Here is a 13,763-nt window from a genome sequence, read left to right on the forward strand (position 1 = left end):
TGAAAGCCAGGTAGATTGATTGTAATTGTGTGTTAATGTGTGTTTGTGTGGATACCTTGGCGGCAGCGTGAGGGGAAGCTCCCTGATCCAGCAGGAGCAGAGCCACTCTCTGATTATCGTAGTGAGCGGCTACATGCAGAGGAGTTAGCCCACTCTATAACACCCAGGCACACACACACACACACACACACACAAGCAAGCAGCAAAACACCAGGTTAGAGGATTGCAAAAAGTAAAAGAAAATAACCAGTTTGTTAATGCCATGAAGGGAGATCAAACTGATGGAAGAAAGTTAATGCAGGAGACAGTATCACAACATAACCTAGAAAAAGAAAAAGCTAAGGGGAGCATGTCTTTGCTAGCCTATGAACCGATTCTCAACAATGTCAAACTTGCTCCTGTTGTTCTTTCAAAAATGTTTTAGCTTTATTTAGCCTTACAAATAGTAATGCACGCCGTATGACATGTAAACAGACTTTCTGGATTTGTTCCTCATCATCCTTCCTTTTATCTGAACATTTTTAATAACACCGAAATCGGAGATAGATGATTTTGTGGGACAGTGATGATGCAATAATCAATTATTCATATTTTAGCATTAGTAGGAGGAGCAGCAAAATTAGAGTGCTAGCAGCAGCAGTAGCAGCATGTTACATCTTATATTAGGGTTGAGACCCTAATATAAGATGTGTATGCAAGTTTGCGCACTCTGAGCTACAACCAAAGTACTCCATGCACACAGTAGTCAGCTTATATCACAGGAAGATCCCTGAGTCCCTGTTATGTCCCTCGCATTGGAAAGAAAAACATGAATTTACTCAGAAAAACTGAGCAGAATATATCCTGATAATCTCATGAGCTGTTGTACTGTGTTGTTTCCTGAAGAGATGTGAAACTTAATTCATATTTTGGGGTGAAGAAACCAAATAAAGTATTGTTGTTCCTCTCATTTCTAAACAAAACTAACTTAAACCAAAGTAAAGTTCTGATTTTGTTTTGTTTTTAGACTCAGTACTGCAGTAGAGCTGATAGCAGGACACCACAGAGCAGTGTGGAAGCTTCATTATCATACCTGACTGCCATTATGCTAAACGCTCTCAGATGGCGGCATGTGTGTGTGTGTGTGTGTGTGTGTGTGTGTGTGTGTGTGTGTGTGTGTGTGTGTGTGTGTGTGTGTGTGTGTGTGTGTGTGTGTGTGTGTGTGTGTGTGTGTGTGTGTGTGTGTGTGTGTGTGCGCGCGCATGTGCGTACAAATGCGTTTGGACACGGTTGCATGTGGAGGTGGAATAAGTGCATCACCAGGGGAATAAAAGCAAATCTTCCCAGAAGGTTTTCTCAGCACAAGCATCTGTTGGCTCTGTTGTCCTGGGATCAGTCCTAAACCTGCCGTTCCACCTCGCAACAACCGCCCCCACCCCCCTTATCACCTCCACCGCTGTGTCCTGCTGCAGCTTTGATAATACAACTCCAAAAAGGACACTGTTTACTCTCCTACAAAACATGTCGGATAAGGTGTAGGTGTCAAATAGACTTGCAGGATGATAAATGGCCACTGTCGAACTGTCTAACTGATTTTGGACATTTACTGCCCAAATCTCACTGGAAAAGTTGACTGTGTGATCCACTGCATATGTTTCCTTCTTGGTGTTTGTTGCATAAAGTAGCTTTCTACAAACATCTTTTATAATCCTATTAGCTGTATTCGTAGCTTTTCTCTTTTATGTTCACAGGATAATTTAGGGATTACTTGAGAACTACAGCTCTTATCCAGAACCATATTGTTGTTGTTTGTTGTTAAGTTAATGTAGAAATGTCTTTTTATACTCTGTTCATTTTCTCTGCTCTGTGTAGGAGTGTCCTCTCCCGCCTACTATGTTGAACCATTTCTGTGCCAGGCCCCTTCCTGCTCGGACAGCTCATGTTTTCCAGCAGCAACACATCTGTAAACACTCAAAAGTTGCTGTCAAGTTCAAAAGAGACTCCCTAAAAGACACCTCACCTTTCCAGCAGCGTCAGGCGCAGCTCTCTTCTGCAGGAGGAGACTGGCCACCTCCATCTTGCCGTACTTTGCTGCCACATGCAGCGGACTGAACCCTTTCTGTTGACCACAAGATAAAATATATCAACAAAATGAAAGACAGTGGGAAGATGGAGAGGAAGCATTCAAACAGGAAGTGAATGTTTGGGTTGTTCTATGTCAGGACCTTGTAGGCCTGGGGTCGAGCTCTTCTTCATAACAACATATTTTGTCACATAGTTGTGTAAAGTAAAATGTCCTTTTTTACTCGAGCAATTAATAATTTGTGCCAGACACTGTAACAGATATTTAGTTTTTACTTGAAGTGACCAAATGTGATTTATATCAACAAATGTTTCATCTTTAAATGAAAATATCTGTTAGCTTTAATGTTTTTACATTAAGCTAACATTTTTATGACATCTGAGACATGACACCATCTTCCAAATTAAGTTATAATAGATTTGTTTTCAAGCTATTTAAAATTCACTTAATCAACCTCTTTATAACTTGACCTATAAATGATAGCATATAATCTGTGCTTGATTAATTACCAACATGCTATATGATACACGGTGAATCTGAGCCAGAGACCTTTATTTCCCTGTGTGTTCAGATCTATAAATGGCTGCTGTATAATGTGATTATGCTAATCTTGTCTTCCTTCCTGTGTGTATGTGAAGATATTTAAAGACATTAGGTCATATTTTCCTGAGGAATGTGGGTCTTCTAGTCCATGCTCTAAAACACATGTCCTAGTTTGTGTGATTGGTTGGTATTAAAGTAGAGTAAAGGGTCATTTTACAGAAGGCAGGTTGCTTGATATAGGTTCGTTCTAATTGTTTAGACATGTCAAAAATTGTCATAAAACTGGTGAATTCAAGGTTTCAATCCCACAATTCCTCTGTTACCGGACTCGTGTGACATCATTTCTTTGAACAGCTGACTCAGGTTACGTCCCTAAAGATGTATGTGTGTGTCTGTGTGTGTGCGTATCTCAGAAAGGGAGAGAGAGGGAAAGAGAAAGCGTGCGAGCATTGGCACCAAGGGGTTTACCGTTCATTAATCTGTTCCACTGACAGGGGTCACCTTCAAAGACAGCCCCCAGCAACATACTATCACACACGTGCACCAACCGATTCAATGAAGTCTACGCTAAATCTCTCTTTGACCTTGATCCGTGCAATTAGTCATACGTGAAACAAACGGCACCAAAAAACTGACATCATTCCCCCACAGTGGGCTGCTTTAATAAAAAAAACCTCCTGAGGTAAAAAAAAAAAATTGTCTTACTGGGCCAACACGATTACCACCACTGACCTGAATATAGACTCCAGCATTCATGTGGACTCTATGTGACAGGACATAGCATGCTGGAGCCTTGTAGGCTGGTTTCAGGCAGGTTATTGGTCTAAATCTTGTTGTCACAACAGCATATTTCAGCACCATCAACTAGTAAACATGATAAGACAGGCACCATTTAGGCTGTATACTGAAAACTGGTGCCCACTAGTGGAGATACACAGCACTGAAATATTGATGATGGTCTTCTCTGTGATGCTTGTTTCTTTAAATGGATTGATTTCTTTATTTTCATGTCCCTCATGGGTTTTCGAGACAAAAAAAATCAAGTTGCAGTAGACAAACAGTTCAATACTTTTTTATCGTTCTGTCCAAGCATGGAAAAATAAATCCTTTCCTGAAGCACAACTCAAGTTCTTACGGTCTTCCTGCCTAAATAAATCCTTTTTAATCGACGTCATTATATTAAAAAAGTAACTCCCAGTTAATCAAACAGTGAACTTCTTTCTGACTTTCACCTAGCTCACACATCAGTTTTTGTGTGTATGGGAAAGAAATATAGACATCCAACTCCATGATTTCATGCACTCAAAATAAGACCCTGCATCAGACTGACCTTGGTTGAAGCGCAGAGCATGGCTCCATGCTCCAGCAGCATGGCAGCAACATCTTGGTGTCCTTCGCGGGCGGCCAGGTGAAGGGGGGTATAGCCTGAGGTTGTGGCAGCGTTGGCCGAAGCACCGCACTGCAGCAGCTGCTGGACGATGTCGACCTTCCCCAGCCGACTGGAGATGTGCAACGCTGTCTGGTCATCCTGTGGAGAATAAGAGTGAGTTTTGGCCCACTATTTGATCTTTTTGTTGTTGTTTTTTACACCCCGACACGGTGATTGATAATGTAGCTCAGTGTTCTAACCTTGGACTTGGTCTCAACCTTGGCTCCATTTTTGAGCAGGTATCGGACTACGTCTGCCTGACCCGCCCTCGCTGCCATGTGGAGAGATGTCTCTCCTCGCTGTAAGGCACACAGAAACAGTTGCTAGTGAAGGCTTTTCAAATGCAATGATGTAGGATTCATACACAAAAAACATATAATCTACTATAATGTAAAATGAACAGAAACAAAGATTTCCCTCCCATTATCTACAAGTGGAAATAAAAGACTTGAGTATGTCAAACACCTCCTGTAAGAGAACCTAAGAAGTAAAAACTAATCTGCACATTTTTGGGTGGCCTTTAAGTGTGAGAAGCCCAAGACTTGCCTGTGTAATGACGACACAATGTGAGAAAAAATAAGCAAAGAAATATTCTTTTTTTTTAAACTTGAGTAAATTGGGAAGGAAAACATGAGTTTTAAAGAAAAATGTGTGCAGTTTAAGTATCGGTGCATTCCAAAGGATCCACTCACTACGTTGGTGGTGTTGGGAGATGCTCCGTGGTGCGTCAGTGCATGGACAATGTTCTCATGGCCCATAAAGGCTGCAACATGGATGGGCGTCAGGCCAGACTGCAGAAAAAACAAGTTCAAACAAAGACAAGCGTTATTAAAGCAGGTCACAGGTATAGAATGATACACATCAGCACAGTTAAAGGTCGATGCGGTTTTAAAGAAAACCTCTTCTGGTGCCACGTGCAGATTTAAGCAAAGAATAGTACTCAGTACCTCAGTGACAGCCTGGATAGAGGCTCCATGTTTTAGCAACAGCTCCATGACTTTGACTCTGTTCTTCTTGCAGGCAATGTGAAGCGGAGTGAAGCCATTCTGCACATGGAAAGAAAAAATATACATATCTCAGTGTAAAGCCAACACTGTCGCATCCTCACTGTAAGGGATGAACCTCTCCCCAGTCAAAAGGCATCTGCTGCTGCTTTTATATGGCTGATAAAGGGAAGCAAATAATCTGCCAGGAAATGAATGGGTGGTTCAGAAAATGTCAGCTGTGAACCACAAGGGTAACAAAGAGACCTATCACCACTTCTACTCCTCCATTCTTCCTTTTTTATGCCTCCGCGTCAATTTCAGATCTACACTACAGGGTAGATTATTCCTAGTTCACAATTGTTCCTCTTTTTCTGCCTCATGTATTAATTTTATGATGCTTTCGGGACAACTGTGTACCCCGTAGTATCTAATTTGTCTTTCAAACTATCACACTTTTCACTTTCAGCCCCTGTATTCCTACCAGAGCCTTGGCGTTGGGGTTGGCCTTCTTGTCCACGATGAGCTTGGCCACCTTGTAGTGACCACAGTGGGCAGCGACGTGCAGCGCCGTCAGGTAGTCGTTGGTGACGTCGTCCACCGGCACGTCGTGCTGGAGCAGGAGCTGCACACAGTTCAGGTGGTCCCCCTGAGTGGCCATGTGGAGCGGGGATAGCCCGTTCTATGGTGGGGGGGAGAGAGGGAAAGACAGAGAGAGAGAGCGACACAAAGAGAGAGAGAGACAGACACACACCCAGACGGACACATAGACAGATGGACAGACAAACAGAGTAAGTTAGGGCTGGGCCATGTGCGGCACAGATGGACTGTGAAGGAAGTTGTTACAGGAGCATTGTTATAACGAGGTCATTACAACAATGTCTAGTTTGTTACACTGGTCGTCCTGCGCGGTCAAACTGTTCAAACTGCTACGCAGCAGCGACGGCTGTGGTGGAGAGGTCGCACAGACGTTATGCAGACAATGCGACAACACTACAGCAACAAAAACAGTCCTGCTGAACGGCCTGTCAAATAGCTCTAGGTGCTTAGAGAAGCTGTTTTCAATGTTATAAACTATGTATACCCTGTTTTAAGTGTCATTCAGCGAAAGAATACATGTGTTTGTGACTTTTCCTTTCCTATTCTCAGCTCAACAGAGTCTCCTGAATGTATCGTCCCAGTAGCTACCTTGGTTTTAGACAGGAAAGGCGCTCCTCGGTCCAGCAGGATTTCTACCACCTGCTCGTGCCCGCTCCTTGCCCCACAGTGAAGAGGTGTCAGACCATCCTGAGAGTGAAGCCGGGAAAAGCGTTGATAAATCACAGGAAACAAAAATGTTTTCTACAAACGTTTGAAACCCCCTTCTGGATAGTAATTCTTACATAATGAGCAGATAAAAAACAGAGGACATACATACTTGTTGTGAATTGAAAATGAAGTGTAATTCTACTAATTGCATTTGGGAATTTTTTTTTTCATTTTGACGAATTGGCCCTGTTTCCACGTGTGTGAAAGAAAGAAAAGTCTGCATAATGAACTGCCTTTTTCCCCCCCCAATGAACAGGGTAAACACAAAGCTGTCCAGCAGCAAACAACAGACCAGATTTTTAACCTCAAATGACTCACAGTTTTCTCAGGACAATTGTTTCCACAGTCTCACCTTGGTCTTTGCATCAATTTTGGACCCTCTGTCCAGCAACAACTTGACCATGTTGCTGTTGCCTCTTTTTGAAGCCACATGAAGCGGTGTGATGTCATTCTGCACAAAAAAAAAGAGAATCAGAAGCAGTGCTTTATTGTTTACGAGATCTAACATTATGCATGCCGACTTAAAAGTATACAATTAAATTGAATGAAGTCATTAGACATAATATGTTGTAATGTCTTAATTTCTAGTTCTAACACAAACCCTACAATCTCCTTATTAAGACCAGATAGTATTTTATTATCCAGCCAACAGCTGTAAAACAGTTCCATTGTTTAATAGCATCTATCTCCACAGCTGTAGCATTCCTCTTTGGACCTAACCTGTAATCAGTGTCAAAAAGCAGCACAAACAACCCTTCGACACACTAGCTAACCAATTACAAACCACTGTTGAGTCTGGTTGGTCTACGGAAGAGAGAAGCCAATTTTAAAGGCAACCAATATTCCACTACAATGTTGCTATCAAACGTAATACTACTCTGCTTATTAAGATGCCATCTCAATTCCTATAGATGCAAGGTAAGACACAATGAATATGTTTCATGCAATGTGCTGCAACTGGCCAATACATCCCAATAGGCTGAATAATAAATGGAAACCTGAACTGAACCAGACTAGAGTTTCACAGCTGAGTATGATTATTGTGTTCGGTATAAAATAGCATTATACTCTCTACACCGCCGCTGTTGTTTATCTTGCATTTTGGCAATCCCCCTCCCAAACAGCAGAGGGCGGAATGAACTCACCCGAGCCATGAAGTCCACGGCAGCTCCTCTGTTCAGCAGGAGCGTGGCCACGTTAATGTTGCCGTAGTGAGCCGCGATGTGGAGGGGGGTGAAACCACTCTGAGGATTGGAAAAACGTGGACAAGACAAGCACACGCATTACATTACAAACTATAAAACACATGCACACCTTGAGCTTTATACACAGGCCTAAGGTTGTCACACAGACATGGACACACACTGACACCTGACTTTCTCTCACAGTGGCAGAGAAAGTCCTTTTATCGAAGCATCAAACATGGGGCCAATAGTATGCTGACAACTAGAGGGGTTTCAGATACCAAAGGAGCTTCTATGTGCTTTCACTATACTGGAAAACACTCAGATGATATTCACCAGTAATCTGTCTCGTCTCATTTACAACATCCTGATCTTGTTTTAGGTAAAAAGTGTCCTGCAAATTAAGCTAATGTCCACTCGTCTCAAATGAAAGAAATTTCCCAGCAAAACCCCTGGCTTAGTGAGCAACAGCTGTCCAAGCAATGAAAGGACACTACAAACAATCTGTCCAATGTGTCTCACATTAAGCTACCTAATCATCGGCATCCCAAATCCAAATAAGTAATAATAATCCAGCGGAGAGCTGGTGCTCCGACATGTGTATCCTGATATCTGGTGTCCATAAAACCGTATGAAAAACACTACAGCTTTGAACTAATTCAGAAGGTATTTTATACAAGCATATTAGAAAAGTAGGGTCATCAAACAGCAAAAATCCTCTTCCTTATAGTCAATCTGTGGACTAAAAATCCATCTTCCATCATTCAGAGCATTATGCAAATCTGTTTACCACGATGCAGGAGACTCAGATCAACAAAGCCCTTTTTGGATGAATCATAGCAGATATCTGGCCCGCCTGCCAAAGCCAGAAACAATGCCAACCAAAACAGGCGCACTCGGGAGGAGGCCGCCTGACTTTGGTGTGACGAAGAGGCCCTTGTTACCATAGAAGCGGTGTTGAGGTAGCTTGTTGCTTTGGTCCCATGCACAATGCTTTAGGTGTAAGGGTGGAGGATTACAAGAACTAAAATCAATACAGGATAGTAAAACTAATCAGACTAACTGTCCTGCTGCTCGGAGGCTGGGTTCTTAATGGGGATTTGGTTGCCATGCAGGTAATGGACAAACCGCTGCTTTTCAATGAATGATAACCACTTCTCATGCTAACACCGGTTATCATGTTAATCGGTTTCATGGAAAGACTGTTAGGTCACATTAGGACGACATTTTGTCAACAGTCAGAATGAATTTTCCATGAAACCATTAGAAAACCTTGATAACCCCAAGCCTCCAGCCTCAGGATCTACTATATCAGATTTAGTAAAACATGCTTTTACTCTGACTTTCTCTATGACTAGCAACTACATGAATGATAAATGTAGACGAAGATGAGTTCTATGGGAAACAGGAAGTGACAAAGGGCTGCAGAAACACGACTGCATCCATTCAGGGGCACCGAGGTGTTTGTTTGATATTTCAGAGTTTTTATGAGCTGCGATGGAGAGATTAGGTAATGTACAGAGTAGAGGTGTACCTCTGTTGTTCTATTCACCATCATCTACAGAGTGAGCCAAGAGAGGAGAGAATGAGCAGTTAGTGAGCATAAAACAGAAAAAACCTCCACTGACAAGAAGTGGAGGAGCAGAGTGAGGGGAGGAGGAGCTCAGCACAAAATGAGTTATAGTTAAAGGTTATCTGGTTTGGAATGTTGGAGGGACAAGATTAAACATTTGAGAAACTAAAGTCCTCCTCCAGCACGATCATTTACACATTCTGGTGATCTCCTTAATGTGATTAAATACAAAAATGTACTTCTGCTTCTCTCCCCTTTCTGCCAAAAATAACATCAAACGCAAATTCAACCAAGAAAGAAGAGAAAAAAGCAGCAAGAAAAAGAAAACTGACCGAAAATTAAAGGATTAATATTCAAAGAAACAATTAAGAGATAAAAAAAACCCCAAAATAACTAAAGATGTGGTATTGCATCAGCGGCGACGCTCACCTTGGACTCGACGTCTGCGTTGTGGTCGTTTTGCAGGAGCAGGGCCGCGGCCTTGGTGTCATCCTTGCGGGCAGCGATGTGCAGGGCAGGTAGTCGTACCTTGCCCTTTGTATCGTTCTCCAGCAGCAGGGAGACCACCTGGTCATGGCCCTGCTGGAGGGCCACCGCCAGAGGAGTAAAGCCGTCCTGCGTGTGAGGAGAGAGAGAGAGGAGTCAGGATGCGCTGCAGAGGCGCAGTGACACATTACTGGTGACGGAGCCGGTATGAGGTGGTGTGACTGGATGGATGATATGGGCAGGTGAGGAGCAGGGTCATGGAGAGATGGTGCTCCAATATTACATTTAGCTGAGCTTTTATTGTGCTGCAGGCATTGAGGAAAGCAATGCAAGACCTCTGAGACACTTTTAAATGTGTAATGCAGGTAGTATTATGAATATCTGTAGGCTTTTCCCAACATATGTTGTTAAAAATGCTAATTTAGTCTAAGAACTAGAAAAAAGATCATTTGATTACACATTTCACTATGAGAAACACTGAAAGGAAACACAGGGACAACTTTTATATGCTTCTTTTAAATTGTGTAATTTTTTCCCAAAACACTTTTTTATTTTTTTCCCTTTTCCCTAAAACAATAAAATAGAAACTCAACATTAACACAGTAATTAAGTCTGACCTGCTTGGAGACTTTAGGATAGTAGATCATAACTTAACAGCCTATATGTCAAACAGATGTAGAGCTCACTGTACACATCCTGTATGTTCGCAAGCCTCAACCCATACAGGTCCCTAATGTAAGTTACGTAATGAGATGATGGGCTGGAAAAGTCTATCTCCTACACACAATACTCTTATGATGCATAATTCAGCTAAAAGCTCCCTGCCACAGCCCTGCACACTTCACTGTGTGCAGATGTATTTGTGTATGTGCATGCAGTTATATATCATGTTCATATAGTGTGCACATCAGTGCTTGTGTGTGTTAGCGTTCTCTGTGAATGTCCTGAAGGGCGTCCTGTATTTAACCTACGTAGCCCTTACATGTAAACCAGCGGACTGAAGAAGGGCTATTCCATTAGCTCCATCAGCTATTTATCTCTGTATGTGCACGTGCTTTGTGTGTGTGTACGTGTGGTGACTGATAAGTATGTGTGTATGGGTTCCACAGGCTGCGCAACGTAAATCAGGGAAGTAACAGCGGCAGCAGCAGCAGCCGTGGAGGAGAGGCAGCGAGCGGAGCGGACCTCATCTGTGACCCACTCAAGGTCACTCTGCCTCCACCACCATACACTACCAATCAATGGAGCTCTGCCTAGTCCCTCATGAGGAGATGAGGAGGGAGGAGGGGAAGAGGAGAAGGGACAGGCAGAAGAGGATGGTGTGAAGACAGAGAGGCAGACAGAGTGAGAATGTGAGACAGAAAGGACATCGAGACAGGAGGACAAACGGAGACACAGTGAGTGGGGTCGGGAGGAGACAGAGAGGAGGAGATGAAGGTGGTTAGTACAACAGATGTAAAGACCACACATGACCGAAGCAGAGAAAATGCAGACATACTGTACCCGTATTGGGGTGGACACAAGACTTACATATGTACACACAATAATACATACACACTTGTACAGTACCTCAGTGGCCATACTCTGGCTGGCGCTGTTCTCCAGAAGGAACCGTACGACCTCCAGGTGATTCTCCTGGGCGGCCATGTACAGAGGAGTGAAGCCATTCTGCAGAAAACATGGACATCAAAACATGCACATTTACAAATGAGTTAATATTTATACTACAAATGGATGTATGGTGTATTGTTGTAATTTCAGATACTGGGTATTATTCCTCATTTTACCTCATTTCTATATATTAAATTTAGGATTAAAATACACTAAATACAATGTAAAATGACCCTCTATGCTTTTATTGATAACACTTACACTATCAAATATATTAAATACTATCAGTGGGGTTAAAGATCCCAGAAAAAAAAGATCTCATTGTCAATTGTATTATTTTGTCAATAGACCGGAAAATTATGTCACCTATTTTGATATTTAATTAAGTAATTATTTCAAATATGTGTAAAAAAGGATCAATAATGCTGTTGAATAATACAGATCTGTTATGTTTTTCTGTGTTTTATACAATATCAAACTGAAAATGCTTGGGTTTTGACTGATAAAACAAGACTTTTCTGAACATCAACACCTTGACTTTGAGAAACTAAACACCAAACAAGTAATCTTTACACAAAAAGATAAATTGAACCAAAATAAAATAATCGTATTTTGCAGCCCTGGTTGCTGTTACATCTCTATTGGCTGCTTAAGGGTTTGATAAGACCAGAGAGAAAGAAGGTGCTTGAAATCCATCCTCTCACCTTGATCTGAGAGAGTTAAATGTAAAATGCAAGGACATCAGTTTCCTGAGAGGCCTAGTTGGCGTGATGCCAGAGAGGATCTTTCCACTGAGTGACTCCCCTCAGCGTCAGTGACTCCATGATACAGTATCACTCAAACAAATGTATGCATCGCAGCACTGTGGTTGCATCTAGGGTATTTCAGACCAACAGCACCTCGCTGTCACTTTGACATTGTGTAAATGTGTGTGAGTGTGTGTGACCCACCTGAGATTGCGAGTTGACATTGGCTCCATTTGTGACCAGCTCTTTGACGACTTCCGTTTGGCCGGCAAGCGAAGCTATGTGCAGAGCAGTGTTTCCTTTCTGGATTACAGAGAACAACCACAGGAATGTGTGTTAAGCTCTGCAGCACCTGTCCAATCATATTGCTAGCGTGCGTCACTGTTTACCGCTATAGCCTGTATGTATTCATTTCAGTATCTAAGTGCCCCATGAATCCCCTCACACCCCTGAGCAGATTTTTGTATATCGCTGGCGTTCCAGGTCTGGCATCTCCCTGCCCGCTCTGCCAACAATGTGTCACTTCCGATGCCCCACGTCCTGAACATAAGTGAGCTCTCGCCAAGCCGCTGCCATAAATAAAACTACAGGAGGCATTTTATGAACACGTACTGAACCTTGTTAAGGCAGGTTCAACCCCCAGCATTTCTCCTGGCTGCCTGAAACTGGGCTCTGTTATTAAGTGCAGAGTTCACAATAGTGATCACCTGTCACATGCACTGTAAACTGTGGCAAGAAAAACTAAAAAGCCATATCTGTTCAGGCACAAGGTAGATTAAAGTCTGAAAAATCTGTTAAACTGTAGCTAAAGACAAGAGCTTGTGCTTTACTGAGCCTAAAGTAGTTTATTATCTCCTGTAATAATCAATAGAGAAACTCTAAACAGCTCTTTCTTTCTATTTCTGCAGTATTTAAGTCAATAATTAAGAAGACCTTAAGGTTTAACGTTCCTTTGATTTGAATAATCTACCTGTACTATGTGATCCATGTATAGGTATAATTGCTTAAATGGTTAAACAGTAAAAGACAAGTGATTTAAAGAACAACATGTTAATTCAAAATGTCACAAAGTCCTGCTACATCAACCAACCCTGAACATTTCTCTACGTCTTGTGCAAAACCTGAGCACTGTAGAAAGCACTACCCAGAATGCATCATGAACACCCAGCTTAAAAGAAAAATGGGAGTAGACTCGAAAACAATGAAAAGGCTCCATAAATATATTGCAATCCAGTAAAACAACACACTCTTCAGCCCCAGAAGCTTTTTAAAAAGAGTTGAAGGAGACTCTCTCTGACAGTCTTAACATGGTGCGAGAGCAGCGTTTGTTATGAAGCTGCTAAAGGGCTAATGAACTGAAGACAATGCCACAACAAGAGCAGCACAGCAGTAAAGGGGCACATACACAATTAAGTTGAGCATTCAAACAGCCTGAATGTGACACACTGTGTTTCTAAATCTATGTGCCCTTGACACCACTGCCTTCCTAATTGTCTCCATCGGCTACGTAAAGCACTGAATTGATAGGCGTAAAGGCGGAGGCAGTGGATTCCCAAAATCTCAAACTAATCCCTCGGCATCCTCAGGGTCACAATAGAGAGGGGCTTTAATTGGGGAGATTTAATCCCTGATCTTGAATATTTCATTGTGTTCTCTGTTTATGTCAGCACTAGGCATGTGGCCTGAGGCAGAGGGGCTGAACCAGACGACTAAATGGGAGTGAACGCCTTCTGGGCTCATATCTGAATAATGTTTCCAACTCGTTTTAGCAGCAGAGTAAAGGCGCTTAAAAGGAGGGGACCTTCCACCCAAGAAAAATACAATAATTCAGATTTAAC

The 13,763-nt window shown here is 42.3% G+C and overlaps 1 protein-coding gene across 1 annotated transcript in view; it reads right to left on the minus strand.

The window, feature by feature from the left end:
• LOC134859009 (ankyrin-3-like) overlaps positions 1-13,763 on the minus strand; it is a 118,777-nt gene that overhangs the window by 44,238 nt on the left and 60,776 nt on the right. The window contains 13 exon segments of the mRNA XM_063875280.1: positions 56-154; positions 2,000-2,098; positions 3,936-4,133; positions 4,235-4,333; positions 4,727-4,825; positions 4,982-5,080; positions 5,502-5,699; positions 6,206-6,304; positions 6,678-6,776; positions 7,471-7,569; positions 9,512-9,697; positions 11,138-11,236; positions 12,130-12,228. Coding sequence (XP_063731350.1) covers positions 56-154; positions 2,000-2,098; positions 3,936-4,133; positions 4,235-4,333; positions 4,727-4,825; positions 4,982-5,080; positions 5,502-5,699; positions 6,206-6,304; positions 6,678-6,776; positions 7,471-7,569; positions 9,512-9,697; positions 11,138-11,236; positions 12,130-12,228 — 1,572 coding nt within the window.

This window comes from Eleginops maclovinus, chromosome 22 (genome assembly GCF_036324505.1).
Source record: "Eleginops maclovinus isolate JMC-PN-2008 ecotype Puerto Natales chromosome 22, JC_Emac_rtc_rv5, whole genome shotgun sequence".
Lineage (NCBI taxonomy): Eukaryota > Metazoa > Chordata > Actinopteri > Perciformes > Eleginopidae > Eleginops > Eleginops maclovinus.